The sequence below is a fragment of the Anolis sagrei genome, chromosome 5 (genome assembly GCF_037176765.1).
Source record: "Anolis sagrei isolate rAnoSag1 chromosome 5, rAnoSag1.mat, whole genome shotgun sequence".
Taxonomy (NCBI): Eukaryota; Metazoa; Chordata; class Lepidosauria; order Squamata; family Dactyloidae; genus Anolis; species Anolis sagrei.
The window spans coordinates 35,565,975-35,589,890 of NC_090025.1; the positions used below are offsets into that span (position 1 = coordinate 35,565,975).

General features: G+C 38.0%; 1 protein-coding gene across 6 annotated transcripts in view; it reads right to left on the reverse strand.

Annotated features, from left to right (window-relative positions):
* Nucleotides 1-23,916, reverse strand: part of PDE5A (phosphodiesterase 5A) — a 94,317-nt gene that overhangs the window by 29,706 nt on the left and 40,695 nt on the right. For all 6 annotated transcript variants that reach the window (XM_060779010.2, XM_060779009.2, XM_060779007.2 and 3 more), the window contains exons 4-9: nucleotides 16,964-17,035; nucleotides 11,564-11,653; nucleotides 6,463-6,600; nucleotides 5,484-5,551; nucleotides 1,171-1,279; nucleotides 175-250 (exon numbers count right to left, since the gene is read on the reverse strand). In XM_060779010.2, coding sequence (XP_060634993.2) covers nucleotides 175-250; nucleotides 1,171-1,279; nucleotides 5,484-5,551; nucleotides 6,463-6,600; nucleotides 11,564-11,653; nucleotides 16,964-17,035 — 553 coding nt within the window. The remainder of the gene's footprint in view (nucleotides 1-174; nucleotides 251-1,170; nucleotides 1,280-5,483; nucleotides 5,552-6,462; nucleotides 6,601-11,563; nucleotides 11,654-16,963; nucleotides 17,036-23,916) is intronic.

Here is a 23,916-nt window from a genome sequence, read left to right on the forward strand (position 1 = left end):
AATAATGTCTGTTATATGAATTTAAATGCACTCCAATTCCAAATATGATATTTTGCATTATTAAATAAATTTGTATCGGGACTTTGCAACTTATTTGCAACAATATACATATATTTCAGGTACACTAACAAACAAAATAATAATGAGGGAAGGGTGAATCTTAAAGTATTGTACCTATCACTTTATTCTTCTTTCCATTCTTGATTGGTGTGCACAGTAAACTTTCAATATTCTGGTCTGTGCTTTCATTCTGTCATGGGGGAAAAGCAGTAATAGTTTTGTTACTCTACTTAAATATGATAAATACAACATCTGAGATCCAAGTTATTCAATAATAGCAATCAATTGACCAATATATATTGAAGTATAAGTACAAAACATTGAAACTTATTAAATAAACCATGTCGTGATACCAATGTCCTAAACTCATTAGTCATCTGCAGTCTTGTAGTTGTTGTCAATCAGCCTACCTATCCCAGTCTAGCACCTTCTGAATCAGGCAGAAACAGGTCAAAGAGAGTGTTTGTGAGCTGTGATTTTACCATGGAGGAATTTAACTGAGAATTTAATTGAGAACTGGAATGGTATAAGGAATATGAGACTGGCTATGATTCCATTAAGAGACGAAGCGGATTTTTGTGTAGTCTGTAATTGTTGTATAGTTATATGTTGTCGAAACTGGCCTTTTGTAATTGTCTTTTTATGTGTACTGTACACCGCCATGAGTCGCCCGTATGGGCTGAGAATGGCGGTTAATAAGTGCATCAAATAAATAAATAAATAAAATAAATTAACACAGACATAGACACAGTAAGGTCCTTCTACACTGCCCTATATCCCAGGATCTGATCCCATATTATCTGTTTGAACTGGATCCTGGGATATAGGACAGTGTAGAAGGGGCCAGAGAAGAACTGTATCAAGTTTTCCACTGGCAAACAAGTAGAGGAAAGGCAAAAAATGCTTAGGTAGACAGGGTGGGTCCCATGAACAAAGTGGTTATCTACAGAGCAAAGACTGAAATTACTATTAAAGGGCTACCATAAATACATACATCATAACTATTCAAATTTCCTTAAGAGTGCAATAGAAGTCACACAATACTTTCTGTTATTGGGGCAGACATACAAACAAGTCCTCAGCTTCTAAGTGTAGGCACATGTTACTTACTGTCCAAGGAAATCTCTTGTCTTGGCGAATATTTGGAATGTTAAGAGGCTCCATGGTATTCTTGACATATTGAGCATACATGTAATTAATTTGGTTTGTATCATAATCTCTGTTGAAGTAAGGAAAAAACAGAATTATTTCTTGGAATTTCTTTTATGAAATTTGTGATTTTTATATTTTTAATGCTCCTCAACATAACTACAAAGCAAGCAACCAAGAATGAAAGAGCTTGTCCCTGGCAGTGTTCCAAATGTGTACCAGATAAACTCTACGGAAGTGTGGCCATGCACTGTACTTTACCTGCATGACTTTTGGGAAGCACAATGCTTGCTCCAGCATACCTCTCAAAGTCTTTATTACCACTAACTTTCTGAGGAAAATGACAGAAAGTACTCCTGTACATTAATAAGATAGCAAACCAATGGTGAATCCATCTAGTTTTCTGATTTGATTTTTTAATTCATCTTTTAAGATAGCTCTCCAAATAAATATCCCCGCCAAAAGGCATTCATTATCTTTCTACTGATAGTAAGGGCTGCTCATTTGGGGCTAGTTCTCAAGAAAATCCTTTTGTTACTATAACTGAATTATGTACACAATCCAAGAAAATTGGTGTTTTCAGGTATGGTGCTTCAAACTTTTCTGTCTTTTCTGATTTCTCCAATTTACAGTTGAATGAAAAACATTCACTTGTTAAAATACTGATTTCATTTTGAAAATGATCATTTGCTGATTTATGAATTGAATCTGCATTAAAAAAGTGAAATGCAATAGACAGGTGTGCGAAATTTCCTACCATTTCTACCGTTTCTTTCATGTCTTCCGTTTCTTCAGAACCACAAAACATGAAACCCCTCCCACACAAAAATCTGTGCAACACGAAAGCCTGCTTTTGTGTGCATCCAAACTTGCCTCCTTGCCTTGGAAAGAGAGTGCATGTGTGGTGGGGTGTGCAGGCAGGCAGGCCCAGCACTTGGCACACTCTGCCATACATGCACTCTCAGAGTTTGTGGCAGGGCATGTGTGGCGGGACATACAGACACTGGCAGGTGCACATACTATCAGGACCTGCCTGCATCATGCCCTGCATCATGCCCCCCCCCCCCACACACACACACACACACAATCTCTCAAATGAGAGTGGTGCATGGCCTTCAGGCAAGCAGGCCCAGAAAGCATAGATGCCTGCCAGTACCTACAGCCAAGCACCTCTTACTCTAGAAACAGCAGGTGCCAGGTAAGAAGAACATACACCAGGAAAGGGAGCCAGTGGGTGGGACCCCCCCCCCCCCCACCCACCCATAATGGTCCAGTTATCAGGCCCTAAAATGAAAAAAGCAAAAACAACCCCTCTCAATTTCGGGAGGCTTGCAAAAAATGGATTGGGGTCCCCAATGAAAGCCGGGACACTAAATGGGACAAAGTTTACTCTGAATGCTCATGTCTAATATGCAATGAAAAAAGCAGGTTATGCATGACTTGTAGAGATAAACTAGCATTTCCCCAAAAAGAAAAAAAATACTATAATAATTGGGAAATCGACATTTGGAAAATGGCTGATGGAACTATCATATACTTGGATTTATCTAACCTAGGGCCTTTCACTTTTAAATCCTCCATAGCTTTCCTACTACTACCATTTCAAAAGAAAAGAGCTGTTCCTAATGCAACTACTGTCTCAAAAGGTTATATGAAGGAAAAACATGGAAAGAAGAAGAAAATGTGTACTTAGGTGCCTAGGGGCTGCCAAGTACACAGGAGATTCAGCTGAACTAGGGCTCAGTTCCAGTTGTATTTAAACATGTCAAAAAGAAATGTAGCATATAGGAATTAAATGTGTACAAAGGGAGAAAAAATTGGACAGGTGTTTCCCAAATCATATACTTTGGGAATTTTGGAATGTTTGCAAATCAATAATACACTTACTTCATAAAAAAATCAGAACAGATGGAGTACTTATGAATGTTCTCAACACTTACCAAAGTTTATATTTTAGAAAAGATGCTTTCAAGAGCTGAATGTACACTTATTGCATTGGTATTGCTTTACAGAGTTACAACATCTGCATCTGCACATGAGGATCCAAAATAAACCTTTTCCCAAGGAATCATTACCATTCATTACATTTAATTTGAACACATGGTTCCCTATTCTATCACTGTAGCTACTTAGTTTTCTTAATAATTTCCAGCTTTGTTTGCATAGACTTGGTGGTGTAAATATGGGGAAGGGGCAAAAAATAGGGGTTGCTTCACCCCAAAATAATTGTTCTGTCCCCAAAGGCAATTTCCCCAAATTTCTAGTATTGTACTCACTTAAAACTTTAGTTGAGCATTTAAAAACAGTCTGGCTATCCAAGGAAACGAGGGAGGCAACATTACCAAAAGAATGTCAACATAGAAAATGTGACTTCTAGGTGTGAATTATTCTCATTGTTTCACTCTCTACAAAGCTAGAAATCTGAGGAAAATTTCATAGGGTGCCTCATGGTTCTTTCATTTCAGATGCATCCCATATCTATATAACTTGAGCACTTTTTATGTCATTGGTGCTTTGTTATTTACAATTCAAGCTTGTGTGAACAATATTGAATATTCGAAGGGAGAATGGTCTCAAAGCTCCAGAAGGGATATCTTTAAGGCTCTTTTTGAGATTATGAAGATTTATTGGAAATTGTACTCAGCAACAAATACTTTGAAATCTATATAAAAAAAACTGTCAGATATTAAGCCTCATTCTTCCCATGGCTAGCATGATGGGCAACTTTCTGTTAGAACACACCATCATAACTTTTTGCTTCAGAAAAAGTAATCATTTGAATGGCCAACAGATGGTATGAAAATCCTGTGTGCTTGCCCAGAGACAAGCTGAACTTTAGGCCGAAAACCATTTTGCATCCCTGCAATATAATAATAATAATAAACTTTATTTGTACTCTACCACCATCTCCCCAAAGGGACTTAGAGAGACTCACAAAAAGCACACAGTAGTGCAGAACACACAAAATACAAGACGCATAATAAATAAAACAATAACTGCATAAAATAACATACAACCCTATCTATTAAAATCCAACAATGCAGCAAAGCTGCAGGTATAACAGGCTGTGAACTGTCTTAGTCCATTAAGTATTAACAGAATCAATCACTAAGGACTGAGGTTTAGTTAGTAACGTGCTAATCATGGTCCATAGACTTGTTGAAAAAACATGTTTTCAGTTATGTCCAGAAAGTTTGAAGAGAGGGGGCTAACCTGATCTCCTTTGGGAGGGCATTCCAAAGCCAGGGGGCCACCACCAAAAAGGCCCTCTCTCTCATCCCCACCAACCGCATTTGAGATGGAGGTGGGACCGAGAGGATGGCCTCCCCAGCATATCTTAAAGCTCGCCATGGTTCATAAAAAGAGATGCGGTTTCGAAGATAGGTTGTACACAAAACATATAGGGCTTTATAGGTAATAGCCTGCACTTTCAATTGGGCCCAGAAACTGGGCCCAGAGCTGCTTTAATAGGGGTGTAGCATGCGCTCTATAACCAGCCCCAGTTAGCAATCTGGCTGCCGACCTTTCAACTAATTGCAGTTTCCAAGCTGTCATCAAAGACAGCCCCACATAGAGTGCATTATACAGTAGTCCATTCTAGCTGTAACAACAACAAGCATCTAATTAACCCTATGACTTCTATTCATTTCCTCAAATCCACAATTTTGTCTTACTTTCTGTCATTGTAGGAGATTTAACTGTATTTTTCCCAATTTATCTAGCACCCATCCACACTCATTTATAACCTATTTCCTCTTCAAATAATGTTACTACTGAACATGTTACTGAAGGCACTTGACAAGCATCATTAGATAAAACAATTGAATCAATTACATTTTAATTAAAAGCTACATAGGCATACTATGCCAAAATGTATGCTAGGCCTTTTCTCTGACCTGGCATACAAAAAAAGTTATTCTGAAGACACCATACAGAAAAAATAGCTGATAGGTTAACCTTCTATGAGTCTGTACGACAAAAAAGTAGACAATGGTTCTTTAACTGCTGGTGGTCATTCATCAAACTTTAAATTCTTATAAATATGCAATTCTTTTTTTTAATTGCAAAATTGTCATGGATCAGCCTCAAACTAGTTTCTCTGACACTACCAAATCAAATACATCTGCAGAGAGGTTTTTGACTAAAGCCACAGAGCTTATTCCTTCATACCTATAACCTTTCTGGTTATAATGGTGGAATATGAGTTACCCAATATGCACAAAGTGATGCTCATGAGTCCTTCTAATAATGAAAGCAGATCCAAACCTTTTTACCTTTTGTGTGTCTCATTGGAATCTTCTAATTCTTCAAATTCCATGTGGAAAACACTAGAATATGAATCCTAAAAATAAGAAGTTTATTTCTGCTTAGTTAAAACATACACACATGCACAACTGAAATAAAACTATGCATTTCAAAGGACACATTTCACTAGTTGAGGATCTTTTGAAACCAGTGAGTTTTTTTCTGTCTGATGGTGAAATTTAAGAGCCAGAACAACAGTACAGTTGGTCCTGCATATTTGCAGATTCAACTTTTGCGGATTTGATTATTCGTGGATTTGGATAAAACGTTATCTCCAATCTCTAGATCCTCCAGGGCAACTCTTTGACAACTTTTAGCAGACACTGAACACAGAATCATCCTGGAGGACCTTAAAATTCCTAGAGGTATGTTTTCTCACATAATTTTTTGTAGTTTGTGGTGTTTCTATTGTCACAAGATTTTACTCTCCTAATCTCTGTAGAGCCTACTTTATAAAGTTAGTGAAAATGTTTCAGTTTTAATGTTTGACTCAGCTGTAGCCTACTAGACAATGATGAACTTCACATTATTGACTGATGTTGGTCCATATTCTCACCAGTTATACTAGGGATAGTGAATACTGAATTTGGCATCCTCTGAATGCAAAGCATAGACTTTACTACTTTGCTACATCCTCTTTTAATTTGTTTGTTTTCCTGCACACTAGTCTATGGGAATATAGGGCAGTCTAGCAATATATTAAAGCAAATATATTAAAGTAAAAATCAAAGACAGACTCCAATACATAATGGAAAGCAAGCACTGCCCACTCTTCTTAGTTCAGGGACTTAATCCCTCACAACCCATTTGATTACAGCCATTTTGTGAAAGACCAGAAGACGTACGTTGAACAACAATAGTAATGAAAAGTTGAGAGCTGGCGGTAAAATGTGTAAGGGAAGAATTAAAATCTTATTTCCTCCAAGTTTGGTCCAATCTCGTACTTACAGAACAATCTTCATCCACTATGAAAATAGTGCATTTTTGCACCTGCATGAAGGAGATTATTGTAGCAGCTATCTTCTTCAATATAACCTCCAAAGACTGCTGCTCTTCAAAAATTAGGCTTGCAAGATCAAGAAGCACCTGCAGATGGGAAAAATTCAATAGCCACATTTCTGATAGGTATCAAAAAACTACATAATTTACTTTTTACCATATATTGTTTTACTTTTACTTAACTATAATATTACACTGTTGGGTCTGATATTGAAAGAACGGTGGAAAATAGATAAATAATATCACTTGTATGCAGTTGGGGAACAGGGGTAATCAAAGTAGGGGTCACTACAGATTGTATACACCTGTATAAAATCCACATTGAACTGGATTATATGGCAGTATGGATTCAGATAACCCAGTTCAAAGCAGATATTGTGGATTATCTGCCTTGATATCCTTAATTACATGGCTGTGTGGAAGGGTCCTAAGAGGGTTTGGGCCCTTCCAAACAGACCCTATATCCCAGGATCTGATCCCAGGTTTTCTATTTATCCCAGATTATCTGGCAGTGTGGACTCATATAATCCAGTTTAAAGTAGAAAACTTGGGATCAGATCCTGGGATAAAGGGTCTGTCTGGAAGGGCCCTTAAGGTCTGGTATATATTATTTACTGCCTCTTTAAGAGAGCAAATAACCAGATGGAAATGAGGAATGCTGTAAAAGTGGTTCCCAACATATTTACTTCCAGATATTTTGATACCTTATTACACTAACTGTTACAGTGCTATATCCCACTTTAACTGCCATGGCAACATCCTATGGAACCTGGGAATTGGAGTTTAGGAAGGGACATTGAATCTCATTAAACTACAAATCTTAGAATTCCACATGGTATTCCAATAACAATTAAAGTGAAATATAGCAGGAGAACAGTGTAGTGTCATTAGAAGATTTGTCTTCAATTTCCAGAAGTCTAAGCCAACGTAGTTTGATGGCCAGGAATTCTGGGAGGCCAACTCCAAAACTTCTGGAGAACCAGAAGCCGAGAACCACAGACCTGGACTAATTTGAAAGGCATGTGCTTCACATTTTGAGCAGGCAAGTACTTTTTGACTTCCCAAAGAAACTATGGAATATTTGCTCCTGCAAAAAGAAGCTCTTGCTCTTCCAACTAGTTTTTATTAGAAGTGTTCTCTCCTCTGGTAACCTGACTGTCCAACTACTTTTTGTTGTTTATTAAACTGACATTTGAATTTTATTGGCCACCTGCTGGAAAAAGGCAAGATCTATATGTTTTAAATGTATAAACGGAATATTCTCACAGAAGGGAGATTAAATCTCTATGAACCACCTTACCTTCTAACCCCTTAATTTTAAACATTCATTCCAATTAATACCAAAGATCAAGGCATCCCAAAAATTGGGCATATGTTGCCACAGCTGTAAAAATAACTAGAAACATTTCCCCCCTCCCTCTCTTCAGACCAAGGCTACAGAGTCTCTTGAAATTTCTGATATGGCAGGTCTCATAACAGCATTGCTCAATCCAGTACCCTTTACATGGGTTAGATCTACCATACCGAGAGATGGGAACTGCAACCAAAGACCAGAATCCTGCTGATGACTTACTGGCATAGATAATATAGTTGAGTGGTTTGTATTTTCTTAGACCCTTCCACAAAAGTGGTATCCAAATCAGGGTTGCGTAAATGGCATAATATTTGTACAAGTGATTGCATTTCTAAGCAGTGCTCCCATTTCATGTCATAGTTTGGGAATATCTATCTGCATAATTGCATAGCAGGTGACTATAAGAATGATTAATCTAGTGTAATGCCTGTCTAACACAGGTCAAGTGTACCTATACTAGCAATCATTTATTTTGTGCAGGTGACTAACATAATCTCATTTCTGGAGGGTATCAGGTTGTGGAAGGAGAGCCAACAATACTTTTGTATACTTAATACAGGATCCTTATTTAAAATAATAATAATAATAATAATAATAATAATAATAATAATAATCTCCTCTATATTTTGTTATCTAACAAAAATCCTTTGTCCATTTTTTTTTACTTTTCAGGCTGGAAATTACTGGAAATGTTTACCAGTGTTGGAATCTGAGCCATATTTTGAGTTATACTTTCAGAAAGATGGATGGAGAAATCCCAGCTAAGAAAGGGATTTTTAGTTGATTCATTTTGCAGTTCTTGTTCTGATTTATGAGAATCCTACATTGCTTTAGGAGCACTAGATTGCTTCAGCAGCATGAAAAATAAAGTATAACTAATATATATATATATATATATATATATATATATATATAAACATAACTGATTTTTTAATATATTGCATTGTGTTGAGAAGTTTGGGAAATTGTAAAGATCCATGGAAAAGCAACAAAAAAGAAAACCGTTCATCTCATTGTGGATTTGTTTTATCCCCCTTTTTAAAAACTTGTTTTCTTTTCTTTGGGTGATTACTATTGGTCAAGCCAGTGTATATAATACTTAGCATAAAATAACTGTTTGGTTACCAACACTTTCTACTGACTGTCTCAATTCAGAGGCATCATTCATCAATCATCTATTATTGGACTTTCGGGCTTTTATTGCCAAGTACATTCTTAGCCCAGTAGGGACTCACATCCATGAACGTTTGGCTCAACAGAGGCCTGGATTTCTTCCACAGCACCTCACTGTAACTTGACAGGATGAGAGACTTTTGCTTGAAAGAAGAGAGGAAGTCTCAATTTGGCCAGCTAACGGCTCCATTTAAAAAACAACCATGAGTGCAGTATGATGGGAACCTGGTTGGGGTGGTGGCCTGAAATTGTGAAAAGCTTTTGAAAACAACTTTGAAATTTCACCCCAGTGGAAAGTTGTAGATCCCTGTCTGCCCATTTTATTCCTACCAATGTTTTTTCACACTGGCCAGAGAGGCACTAGATACTTCCCTCCGCAAACAGTGGTAGAATATAAATAACCCTTCAACAAAGCACATGGGTAGATGACACACCCTTAGAAACACTGAGAGAGACCAGCTCTGCTTCACCAGATACAGTAAACACACTATTAATACATGAGAAGGAGCCTCAGAGTCTGAGTAAGCTCACAAAAAATAAAGCAGACTCAAGACTGGTTCAGACACAAACTCAACCCAGTGCCAGTAAAAAGGTTGTGTGTAGGTGGGTAATCTGGAAAGAAGAGAAGTTCTGAAAGCATCTTCCTTCATCTGGTTTCCTCCCTAGCATTTCAACTAGGCCCAAGAAGAACATGTAAAACCAGACTTTGGAAGAGGTATATTTTGGATTATAATTCCTAGAGTATGCCAATGAGCAAATCCAAAAATGGAAGTTCTCAAAGCTTTGGAATCATTCAATTTCTTATTTCTTCCAGTGTCAGCTGTCCTTCAGCACTGCCCACTGAACTACATAGAACACATTAGAACAAACATTTGGTATGAAGATGGCTCCAAAAAGCTCAACTCACAGGCTTTGGAAAGAACTCATGACAGAAATCCTATAATTAGCCCATACCTGAATGCCTTTTAAACTTTTCTAGACTTTTCCATTAGGAAAATATATTTAGCGGCAAAGGATAAAGAGAAGGAGTAATCATAGTAGACATTATTCCAATGTGCTGGTGACTAGTTTTTAAAATACAACTCTTAGGATAAAATAAACTTGCACTGTGTGAACTGAAGAGTACTGCATGACAAATGTATTGCAAGATATAGAGATGCCCCATGTCCACCAGAGGGTTTTTTGTAGACGCAATCAAAATGTGATCTACCCATTCAATTAGTTGATAGTAGAGTTGGTACTTTGTCCTTTGCCACAAGAAACAAAATATTTTTGGTCAGTCCTATCCTAGGAAAACTGAGAGAACATTGAACAATTCAAGACTTAATGAAGCTTTTCCATTTGTTTATATTTGTTTTTAATGGAAACCTCTTAGAACAGAGCTGTGTTAGTGCTATCTGCAGAAAAGGAAGAAGAGGAGGTCACTGCTCCTGGGAATGATGGGATTTGTCATTCAAGGTCATGAGCTCCAGTGGCAAAATGGGAGAAATCTGTTAGTGATGTAATACATTGCTACCTTGACTCCCTTCCTGATAGCACGGAGAATAGTGGTATAAATATACAAATGCCAGCTGTGGCCTTCCGGATGCACCAGGACTCCAATTCCCATAAGGCTACAGCATTGGCTATGATGTCCAGGATTTGTAGGAATGATGGCTCAAAAACATTTGGAGAAACATGGATGTCCACTGCTGGCACAATGGAAATAACAACAACAACAACAACAACAACAACTTTATATTTTTATACCACGCCTCCATCTCCCTGAAGGGACTCAGGGTAGTTTACATAGGGACAAGCCCGGGAAAACAAAGATTGAAACATGACACAATAAAATCAAAAATAAAATAAAAATAAACACACCACAATAAAACAACAAACATTCTGGTAGCAATCAACTCTTTCAATATTATTTTTGAACATTTGTGGGTTTTGTAATTTACAGGAACATTTTACTTGCATGGCAAACAACCAAACAGATCAGCTGGTCCTCTGATCTCCATCACATCTTTCTTTTCCTAGCAGCAGAGACTAGGCCAGCAAGTGATACTACATCACCTACAGAAACATTCTTGCCCCATGTCACCCAACTTGGTAATGAAGGGTGCTATCCATAGCAGCAGCATCACACAGCACATATTGGAACTAATTCATTTATTTCCTTCATTTCTACCCCACCCTTCTCCCACAAGGGGACTCAGGGCGGCTTTGGTCCATTAAAAATTAGGAAACCTGAATGAAAGGGTAGCCCTACCATAAAGTAGAATGATGTGGCTGCCTGCAGTTGCAGATTCTGGAGCAAAAACAGGATGTCAAGAGAGAAGGATGTCTGCTAAATTAGAACCCTAGCTAGTCTACTGATTTCAAGTGCAGTGAAGAAGACTGTTTCATTGTTAGCATGGAATAAAGAGTTCTACTACCTGTCCAGTCAGCTTTTGTGTTTGGGAAGGTGCCCTCTTGTTTTTCACCACAGCACTAAAATGTCTTGCCCCCATCTATTCTGACACAAAATATTAGGCTCACCTGATTGCGTCTGTTTTCAAGCAAGGATGTCTCGTAGAGCTGAGCATTGTGAAGAACAATCCCACAAAATGCCAAGTAAGCAGAAAAATCCTAGAATCGAAAAACAGGAATGAAATTGAATTGGCATCTTCATTTTGAGACCACTAATTTCCATAAAGGTATAATATAGATTGGTCCCATAAAATATTGGTTGAAATTCCACCTGGAATTTAGAAAGTTACTTTTAAATTTGTTGATTTGTTTCTGTTACCCGTTGCAGTGTTTGAGGAGTAACCTGTTACTCAATACCATGCTGAACTTGTAATTTTACTTTTTGTGCTTCTCTTACTACTTTTCTATTGCTATCTATTACATTTTTGAAAGAAAAAATCTTTATGATTGATAACAAAATGTTTCAAACATAGCCTATCCAAATTAAAAAACAAAAAGTTTCTCTAAAAATACAACTTCTGAAAATAATTTTACACGCTGCATCAATAAAGTTTAAAAATGTAAAAAAATATACTGAAGTTGTTGATTGAGAGGTTGGCGGTTCGAATCCAGGGAGCAGGGTGAAGTCCTGCTGTTAGCCCCAGCTTCTGCCAACCTAGCAGTTCGAAAACATGCAAATGTGAGTAAATAAATAGGAACCGCTCCGGCAGGAAGGTAGGCAATGGTGTGCCATTCAGTCATGCTGGCCACATGACTTTGGAGATATCTACAGACAATGCCGGCTCTTCAGCTTACAAATGGAGATGAGCACCACCTCCCAGAGTCAGACACAACTAGACTTAATGTCAGGGGAAAACTTTACCTTTTTATCTTGCTTTAACATGTTTCATTACTTTTTAAATGTGACTTTTTTACAGCCTTGTAAACCTCCCCCCAACCACCAAATAAAGAATTTTTCCTTGCATCTCATTACTATCTAGTCTTCATTCTAAAGATAATCCTGGGAGTTTCATAGAAAATTACCCTTTTAAGCCTAGGTCCAATGTCATCCATGATTTACATCAACTTTAAAATATTGCAAAATAGTTTGGCAGTCCTTATTAGTGTATTTTCATTCTGCATAATCACAAAAGGGACAAAGCCTGGATATGAACTCCTACAAACAAGGACAAAACATCTGACTTACAAATGAACAGGAGAGAGACAACAGGAAGTGAGAGAAATCTACCCCTCGGAAGGGAAATTCACTCCTGAAAGAGTTACCATGGGGAAAAGGTATCTCCACTGAAGCTTTATCACCAATCCTTGTTTCCACAACAAGCCACATTTTTCAAAATCCAGTTCTCACAGGGACAGAAAGTATGATGAAATCTTCTGAACAGGGGCACAGGCAGCAAAGCAAACACCACGGGGATGTTAACCCATCCCTGTGCTATCCAAAGCTGGAGTTACACTTAAAAATGTGCCTATTCCAACTTACATACAAATTCAGCTGAAGAACAAACCTACAGAACCTATCTTGTTAGTAACTTGGGGACTGCTTGTATTTACACCTTGATGTGATCTTGTGTTTCCTCATTTCTAATAGCACTCCATTTATTTGGTTAGGCTTAAATAGCTAAAAAGAGGCTGCTATTTTCTGTTCACAAGCACCCTGCTTTAGTAGCAGTGAGTGTTGTTTATATAGTGTCTTAAAATATCAAATTCTACCTGTGACCAGATCCCCAGAAGTAAAGATTTGTGGTTATTTCTTGCAAACACAAAAACAGATTGAGATAATGCCCTATATTATGTGTAATATTAAATGTGCAATGACTTCCACAGAGTTTCATCCGCCTGGTCCAAAGCAAACAAACTAAAATCAAGAATCCACTTCCCTGAGTAATAATAATAAGACTCAATAGATGCTATCGAAGAGTGTTTCAAGATTATTCTTGAACGAACATGCATAAAATTGTCCTACTCGCCAGCAGTTGCCAAGTTTATAATCACAGCTTACATAAGAAGAAGTATATTATTCTGACACCAAATATTTATTCTTAAGTATTACCTATATAATATTAACCTCTCTTTTGTCATGATAACAGGAGCTGAAATGGCGCAATGGGTTAAACCCTTCTGTCGGCAGGACTGCTGACCAAAAAGTCAAATCCGGGGAGCAAAATGAGCTCCCGTCTGTCAACTCCAGCTTCCTATGTGGGGACATGAGAGAAGCCTCCCACAGAATGGTAAAACATCAGGATGTTCTCTGAGCAACATCCTTGCAGACAGCCAATTCTCTCACACCAGAAGCAACTTGCAGTTTCTCAAGTCGCTCCTGATATAAAAAAAACCCAGTGTTCTTTAATTAATAGATCTGGAGAACCACATATACCAAGCTTGTTGTCAATTACACAAAGAAATCATGTCTTTTCAAAGTAGAAACTGGATCAGTCTTTAAGTTAAAAAGCCAGAAAGTGTATTAATTTTGATACCCTGCAGATGTTCACCACACATTCCTTTTACAAGAAATGAATGAATTCTGATTTTCTTGCTGCCAGAGTTTGTCAGCTCCACTGGCTTGAGCTCAACTCTATTTGGCAAGCCACTAATTATTCATGGAGTAACACAGCTTTTAATAAAGCTACTAAAACTTGACAATTTCAGTCCTCTATGCCTCAAGCACTTCTCAGTTAAGCTAGTACTTTTGAACTATGGCTGCTATCCAAATTTAACTTCTTTCTTCTTTCTAAAAGAAAAATACATAGCAGCTGCACAAATTACACAGATATGAAAACATTATTTTGCAAACAATCATTTGATAGTATTTTAACCCAGGATTAGATTCCTACACTGTTCTTGTTTTTAGAGTGCCTACGAGGCACATTCATTAAAGATTTCCCCTGACCCACTTCCTGTGGACTGAGAGCAATGAAACTTGGCACAGTTATTAGTCCTTCCCTACACAGGTTCCACCTAGGGACACACACTTCTCCCATCTTTTTAAGCAACTGTAAACACCTCACTTGTAGAAGTCGACAGGTTGCTCCAAAAGCCACGTTGTGACTGGAAATCAGAGTCTTATCATCTGAAAAATGCTTGCCCTTCAAAAATAATTTAATTGTTGGAAAGAGGTGGGAGTCCGATGGTGCGAGGTCGGGTGAATAAGGGGGATGCGTTATAATTTCAAAGACACAGGAGGATGCTTCCATTTGGGCAATATGTGAGTTGTGAACTGGTGCACTGTCTTGCAGAAGGTGGGCATCTTTGGTGAGCATGCCAGGTCTCTTGGCATTGATGGCCTCCCTCAATTTCCACAGCAGTGAAGCATAGTATGACCCAGGGATCATGGTACCCTTTGCTAGGAAATTCATTAATACTACACTGTGCTGGTTCGAAAATACTGTGAGCATGACTTTTCCTGCCGAGAGTTGGGCACATGTCTTCTTTGGAAGTGGTGAGTCATGATGCGTCCATTGCATTGACTGGATTTTAGTCTCAGGATCATAGAGATGGACCCAGCTTTCATCCTGTGTGATCAGTCTGTTGAAAAAGTCCTTCTGGTTTCCATGGCACATCGTCAGTAGAGCCTGAAAGCATTTGATTCATTCCTTATTCTGGAATGGTGTGAGGAGCTGGAGGACCAGTGAGCTGATACCTTATGCATGTGAAGATGGTCTTGGATTATTTTTTTCCATGGCACCATACTAATCTTGTCATTTTGGGCTAGGTGGCGAATGGTAATGTGGCAATTTTCCAAAATGGTGACCTCCATTTGCTGGATGGTGTGTCCATCAATAGCATAGTGGAATCACCCTGTAATTGGAGGTGTTTGCACCGAAGTCTGACCACATTTGAATTGACAATGCCAGTTCTTGACTACATCATATGATGGGGAATCATTCCCATAAACCTCTTTCATCTCATCAAATTTCTCCTTTAGTGTGCGGCCTTTCAAGTGAAGGAACTTGATGACTACTCTGTATTCCACTGGGTCCATTATCAGACCTCAGACCACTTCAGCACCTTTGAACTCAAGACCGTTATCAGTTCTGAGATGTAAATTGGCACATAAGCTATAGAGACTTATATCATTACACATGTGCAGTTTCAGCATCCTGCGATAAATAGATATGGGTCAGGGAAATCTTTAATGAGTGTTCTTCGTAACATAAGTATCCAGCTCTTATTTTATTTTAACTATTTTTTATGTGGATAAAATAAAATGATCATCGTAGTGTGACAAAATGATGGGTTGAATGGAAGGCCCACAGTTCAGTGGTTAGAGTACATCTGTCAGGGGTTCTTTGTTTGTGCTTTTCCTGCATGGCAGGGGGTTGGACTAGATGGTCCATGTGGTCTCTTCCAACTGTATTATTATGTGATTCTATGATTCTATATGCTTACTGTGCATTAAATGTCAGGTCCAAACTAATCATATTCTATGCAAGTAGCATGCTTAAGGTACAATCTCTGACTGAAGAAGACTTTCCACACAAAATCTTGTAGAGATTCTATCAATCAAGACTCCATTACAACATGCAAAGAGAGGAAAGCTATGCCAACTTTAAAAGACCCCATAGTATTGTCAAAATGTGTTTTCTGTCAATGTTATATAGTAGAATAACAACAACAATAACAATAGTAGTGATATAGAAGACCTCTGTAATGTAACAAGCATACTTACTATAAGTTATGCAACTTGCACATAAATCTGGCAGTGCTCCCAGCTGAGTGGAATATAACAGGCTAAATATGGCAATAGTTTACATCAGAATAAATCCACTTTTTCCGGCCTGAATCTGTCATCCACACAAAAAATGACATTTCTGTAGCTACAGAGAGATATAGCTATGACACAGATATAAGGAAAATGATACAACTTTTAAAGAGTGAGCTGAATCAAAGAACTCTGCCAAGGAGCAAGAAAATGGAACCAACAGACTGTCATGATGAGATCATAAATGCTGCTGTATATTCTAGTGCTTCCTGTTTATAGGATGTTCCCCTGTACAAGTCTTTGGGCTAATCTAGCAGAGCTCTAATGTGGTTACAGAGAGCCCGCTGGATCCAACCAAAGACCTATGAAAGCGTCTACTGTTCTTAACAGTGGTGAAACAAATGGTACAGGAAAACCTATAAGTGAACATGGAAAACAGCTGCTAATCCAGATCATTAGGGCTCGTATAGGAATTCTTCAAGAAAAAGCAGCTCAGATGTCATCCAGTTCATGGGAGAGGGTGAGATGAGCTATCCCTTGGTGTCTGTAATCCCAATACAAAAATATAGCATAAAAGGAATCCACTGAACTAAAAGCAAACACCAAATGATAAAATGGGCAATGTACAAATGATTGCAGGCCACATGCAAGCCTTCCAAGAAAGAGCAGACTACAGCCAGGTCCTAATGTTAAGTCGGTCTTTTTGCTACAGCCATCTGTCCTCATCTCAGATTGTTTAGTAAAAATGAAGTCAATTCAATAATTTCTACCTTCTCATCTTGTTCAGTAAATGTTCCTCCTCCACCAGACTTCTTATTGATTGCTTGTGCCACACCAACAACCTAAAAAAATGAAATATAGAAGCATTAGTGAATTTTGCATGGACTTGGATATTAACATTGGATGTCAAATTGCTGTTACAAGAGCTTTACAAGCGCTTTAGAGTTGTGTACATATGCTATGATAGCAAACCTTCCTTATAAAAGCAGCAAATCCCATTTACTTCTGCCTCTGTGTAAAACAGAACTGGATGTCTGGGATGAACTACATATAGATGGGCACAATACCATTGGTTTGCAAGATACAAGTCATGAATGCCTCCGCAATTGAATTCTTAGCACAATTTCTCTATTGAATTTCATAAATAAGATGAGCTCATGAGGAATCTATTACTTCCATGCTTGATGGTTCTAGATCAGTGTTTCTGGGGATTGTTACCTCTGGGGGGGGGGGTCGTGAGGGGGTGTCGGGATCACCAAAACCCATCAGAAAACACAGTATTTTCTGTTGATTGTGGGGGTTCTGTATGGGAAGTTTGGCCCAATTCTATCATTGTTGGGGTTCAGAATGTTCTTTGATTGTAGGTGAACTATAAATCCCAGCAACTACAACTCCCAAATGTCAGTGTCAATTTTTCCCAAACTCCACCAGTGTTTGGTCTTTGTGCCAAGTTTGGTCCAGATCTATCATAGTTTGAGCCCACAGTGCTCTCTGGATATAGGTGAACTACAACTCCAAAACTCAAGGTCAATGCCTACCAAACCCTTCCAGTATTTTCTGTTGGTCATGGGCGTTCTGTGTGCCAAGTTAGGTTCAATTCCATCATTGGTGGAGTTCAGAATGCTTTTTTATTTTAGGTTAACTATAAATCCCAACAACTTTAACTCACAAATGACAAACTCAAACCCCCCCCCCTCCCCACCAGTATTCAAATTTGGGCATATCGGGTATTTGTGCAAATTTTGGCCCAGTGAATGAGAATACATCATGCATATCAGATATTTACATTACGATTTATAACTGTAGCAAAATTATAGTTAATATGAGGCAATGAAAATAATTTTATGGTTGGGGGTCACCACAACATGAGGAACCACATTAGGAAGGTTGAGAACCACTGTTCTAGATGCAACTGAAATCTGGGCTTACTATATGGCTTATTATATTGTCTCTTAAATTCCGCATTTCCATATGTAAATCTCAGTGTGTATATATCTTTATGAAAGAGATGAACTGGTAGGTTCCAGATAGAACATCCAATTTATCCAAATGGGTAATTAATTGCAGCTTTTAGTCAGGTCAGATATGGCTAGCAGTGCAACATGTACATTGAGTTGACAATTTGTGATCTTCCTGATTTTGTTGTACTGAAACTCCCATTATTCTTTGCAAGAAAGGTAACCTTTGATGGTTAATGCAGCAGTTCCAATGGCTTCCAGTCCATTCCAGACACAACTCAAAGTGCTGGTAATGACATATAAAGGTTCTTTGAAGGATTATCTTTTGATTATACCATAATGAGCCCATTAGGGCTCTACACTTTTCTGAGAATTTCATGGTAAGGGAGGAAAGAACTGAACAGCTCCTACTTCTATGTAATTCCAGTAGTTATCAGTGCAATGACTGCTCTTTGTATTTAGAAAATGGAAAGTTGAATGAAAAGATGTCACAAATATCCATATATACTTGAGTATAAGCCAACCTGTATATAAGCCGAGGCACCTAATTTTACCACAAAAAACTGGGAAAGCATATTGACTCGAGTATAAGCCAAGTGTGGGAAATGCAGCAGCTACTGGTAAATTTCAAAATAAAAATAGATACCTATAAAAATACATTAATTGAGGCATCAGTAGGTTACATGTTTTTGAATATCTACATAAAACTGTAATTTAAGATAAGACTGTTCAACTCTGATTAAGCCATTATTCTAACCTTCTTCAATGTAAATGTGCTTGCATATCCTTCCAATATTAATATTAATAACATATGTAATAAAATAATAATAGAGTAAAATAATGTAAATGTAATAATAACAGTAATAACAGAGTGAAATAATAAATGTAATAATAGAGTAAAATAATAAATGTAATAATATTAACAATATAAATATTATAATAATAAATAGAGGAAATTAATAAATGATAATAAATTTAATAAAAATAAATGTAATAAAATAATAATAATAATAATGGAGTAAAATAATAAATAACCTTGATTCAAGTCAAGCCGAGGCTTTACCAACCTAAAAAAAGGGCTGAAAAACTCAGTTTATACTCAAGTATATACGGTACCTTACTTTCACCCTATACTTGCCTACAGATATTGGCAGAATTTATATTTCCCAGTTCCCCCAAAATACCTTTGGTTCAACAATTCCAAGTCATCGCTCAACTGTTGGAGCACAAAGTAGCTTTCACTGTTACATGTGTTTGAATAAAGAATTAATAATTTCTAAACATTATCATTGTACCACAAAGGATTATATGGCTTGTGCCAAATAACACTATCAAGTATCTTGTTTAAAAAAGATGAAACTTGTAGAGAATTGGGAGTGACATTCTGGAATCTAGACCAAGTTGACCAAGTTACCCAAACATTGCAAATAAGCAACATAATACTCTGTCCTTGGTTCCATAACCCTCTGTTATTTTCAGCAGCACGCTCCACTCCCCAATCTGATTAGCATCCAGCAGTGTCATTCACTGGAAGCTGTACATAAATTGCGAAATGTTGCTGCTGTTTTTATAAAGTACATAAAAAAGAAAAAAGGCTAAAATTGTTTAAGATTGTTTAGCTCATACAAAATCGTGCTGACTTGGTTTTATTTCCTTCTTTCTCCTAGTGATTCTGTTAAATTTCAAGTTATTTGAAATTCCTAGTTAATTTCTTTGTACATATAACAGCTCTGCTGGATTTTAAGTGTCCTGGCACAATGGTCTCTACTTTGCTGGCGTTAATGGAAGGTTTCAAAAGGAGCACTCCATTTATACATGCATATCTGATCTTGCAAGGACCTACTGCAGAGAAATAATTGAGCCAGATGAGTGACTTTTTTGATGTACCACTTATAGTTCAGAGGAAATGGAAATAGCACTGTGACTATTCCAAAGGGTTATCTCCATGAAAGATCTGAAGTGCATTCCACTTTCCTTCTTCAAATGGATATAGCTTTGTGATCAGTTCGCCTTCCTGTACCCTGTGTCACCCAGATTGCTGGATGCTATAACAAGGTCCTCCATTGTGCATGTGGCAGGGCTTCAGACTGCATTGGAATAGGTGGTCTGTGGTTTGCTCTGCTCCACACTTGCATGTTGTGGACTACACTTTCTTAAGGTTGGCTCTGTATCTCGTGGTTCCAGAGCAAAGTCTGTTCAGCATCTTTCAAGTCACCCAGTCTTCTGTGTGCCCAGGCGGGAGTCTCACATTTGGCATAAGCCATGGGTTGAGGTTCTGGATTTTTGCCTGCCACTTTTGGACTCTCACTTGCTGATGTGTTCCTGTGAATATCTCTGTAGATTTTAGAAAACTATTTCTTGAGTTAAGACATTGCCATGCTGGCTGATATCCGAACAGAGGATGGGCCAGAGATGTCACTGCCATGGTCCTTTCATTATTGACTGCTAATTCCCGATGGATGTCAGATGGAGCAATACTGGCTAAACCGTATAATTTCTCCAGTGGTGTGGGGCGTAGACAACCTATGATAATGTAGCATGTCTCATTAAGAGCCACATTCACTGTTTTAGCATAGTGAAATGTGTTCCATACCAGGCATATGTACTCATCAGCAGAACAGCAAAGCGCAAGGGCACTTCACTGTGTCTTCACTGTGTCTGGTTGTGATCCCCAGGTTGTGCCAGTCAGTCAATAGTGCTGACTGGCATTAAATGGTTGAACAATGTCTCTTTATTTTTTTCATTTTCTATATCCAGCATTCCTAGAATGAAATATTTTGGTTCCATTTTAAACTTTATATGTAGCATTTTCTATATTCTATCGTGAATTTCTCTCCAGTACTTAGTATTTTCACACAACCTCCTTGAGTGGAAAAACATGCTCGTCTGTTCCCCACATTCCAACTTTTGTTTGATGTATTTTTATAACAAATTGCAAGTTTTTGTAGAGTGATGTACCACCGGTACATCATTTTATACCAATTTTCCTTTAAGTCAATTGCATAGGTATATTTAATTTTGTGACTCCATTTTTTTCTTATTCTTCTGATTTTATATGTTTTCCAATATTCGCTGCCCATTTAACCATGCAGTCTTTGATTTGTTTTGTTTCCCTAGCCCATTCTAAGAGGTTTTCGAAAATAAATTTTAGTAATTACTTTCTTTTCCGTTGTCATTATTTTATGCCAAAAGGAATCTTTCTCTGCAAATCCTACCTTTTTATCCTTATTAAAGTATTATTTCATTTGTATGTATTGGGACCAAGAAATATTTTTGAACTTTTGATTAATTTCTTCTTTTTTCTTAATTAGTATCTTTCTTTTTCTTTTATGAGTACATCCCTATACGTTGGCCATCCAGATTGCTGGATTCCCTCCAATGCCTTCAGTTTGCCCAAGTTTTTCAAAACTGGAAGCAGGCTTCTACATTTTGATCAGTGACAAAATGAACTTTTTTCATGTCAGGAGTGATGTGAGAAACTGCAAGTCATTTTTTTGTGAGAGAATTGGCTGTCTGCAAGGACGTTGCCTAGAGGATGCACAGATGACTGATGTTTTACCATTCTGTTGGGGGGCTTCTCTCAAGTCCCTGCATTGGGAACTGGAGATGACAGAGGGAGCTCAACTCGCTCTCCCTGGATTTGAACTGCTGACCTGTCAGTCAGCAGTCCTGCTGGCACAAGGGTTTAACCCACTGTGCCACCAGTGGCTCCTACAAAAGGAACTGATTTCAGTTAACTCACTATTTGTCACTAGTTATTTCTATATTTTGGTCAGGGGCTACCTCAAGCCACCCAGCACCCAATTCTTCCAACATCCACCTGGTATGGATTGTTGGTTTAGTATTCCTTGTGATATCTGCAACCCCAGGAAACCTAGAAGACATATACCATTTTAAAAGGCTGTAATTCAACTGTTGCTTTAGCACATTAGCAGCAGTGCTGTTGCCCAGAATTCACCAGAAATAGAATTACTTGTGACCACTGAAGTTTGGAAGGGATATGAAACAGGAAATGATGACTTCTGGTATTAATGTAGAGCTCAATAGAAGATCTTTTTCAAGGCGTACATATGGAAAAGTGTGCTCATCCATTAAGCACCAAACTTCCAATAGCCAAATTGGGTGGAAAAGAACTGGGTAAATGCTTTCAGTATCTCAGCGGGTAGGATAGTGATTTATAATCTCCGCTTTCACACCAGTCTCTACAAAATACTGGCTGCACAAATAAGATCATTGTTCTGTGAGGTTAGCCATTTGCGAAACGTCCACTTTCAATAAAGGTTTTATTGTGAGGTCCTTTGCATTAAGTCCAACTTTGCTCTTTTAAAGTTAATAGCAAACTCCTCTTGGCTGTAAATAAACCACACTGTTAAGGGGGGAGTGGGGAAACAAGGTTTTAAAAACACAAAACATCTGCTAACATAACACATATGCAAACTGCTTTCATCATTTTACTCATCCTACCCATCATATAGCTATCCCCAAATTTCGAAGATAGATTGAGAAGAAGTTTTTTTTATTTCAGATCATACGTCAATGGATAGACAGTTCAGATCACCATGCGTCACATCCTTTCTATCTTTATGCAACAGGCACCACAAAGAATAGATAACACACCAATTTCACAGAACACAGTGCCCCACAGCTACCCACAAAACTATTATTATAGATTTCCTACTACATCCCACAAAGCTCTCATATAATTTCAGTTTTAAATATTTTCGACAAATCAACTACACTCCACAAGCAAAATCCCCAGCTCTTAATCAACATCTGTTGCAATTATAGTTTTTATGAACACGGAAGCTTTTAGAAGACCCAAAATCAAGAGTAGAACCAAGTCATATACTAACTTTCCTCACAACCTGAGATGATTCTTGGGTAGCTCCTTTGAAATGAACTCTGAAGCTTGAAAAATGTACTTCTTTGGACTATTATTCTGCCTTCAACCAGTGGCCATACTGGTTGAAGGACTCTAGGAGTTAAGGTCCAAAAAAGTAGCTTTCCCATGGTAATTGGGGGAGATCTACTCAATGATGGAAGCAATTTTTGTTAACAAGGTTAACATATAAGCAGCAGCTCCAACCGTTCCACAAATACAGTTGCTGCTTCTTTTTCTTGACAGTTGTTCTATGCCTTTAAAAGAAATAGAAACCAGGCAAGTATAGTCCAAGGGCCCTTCCACACAGCCATATAACCCAGAATATCAAGGCAGAAAATCTCACAATATCTGCTTTGAACTGGATTATTCGTGTCCACACTGTCATATATTCCAGTTCAAAGCAGAAAATGAGGGATTTTATTCAGTTGTGTGGAAGGGGCCCAAGATATTTTGGGACTGAGTCTGGGTGCCCTTTCACACAACCCTATATCCCAGAATATCAAGGCAGAAAATCCCACAATGTCCGCTTTAAACTGGGTTATCTGAGACCACACTCTGATAATGTGGGATTTTTTGTCTTGATATTCTGGGATATAGGGCTGTGTGGGAAGGCCCTGGGTCTACACTGCCCTATAGCCCAGGATCTGAACCCAGATTATCTGCTTTGAACTGGATTATATGAGTCTACACTGCCACATAATCTGGGATAATCAGATAATCTGGGATATAGGGCAGTGTGGAAGGGGCCTGAGGCAACAAAAAAAGATTTCTTATCCCAAAACCAACTAAGGTACAATCAAAGAGCATTCTGAACTCCACCAATGATGGAATTGAACCAACCTTGGCACACAGAATTCCCATGACTAACAGAAAATACTGGAAG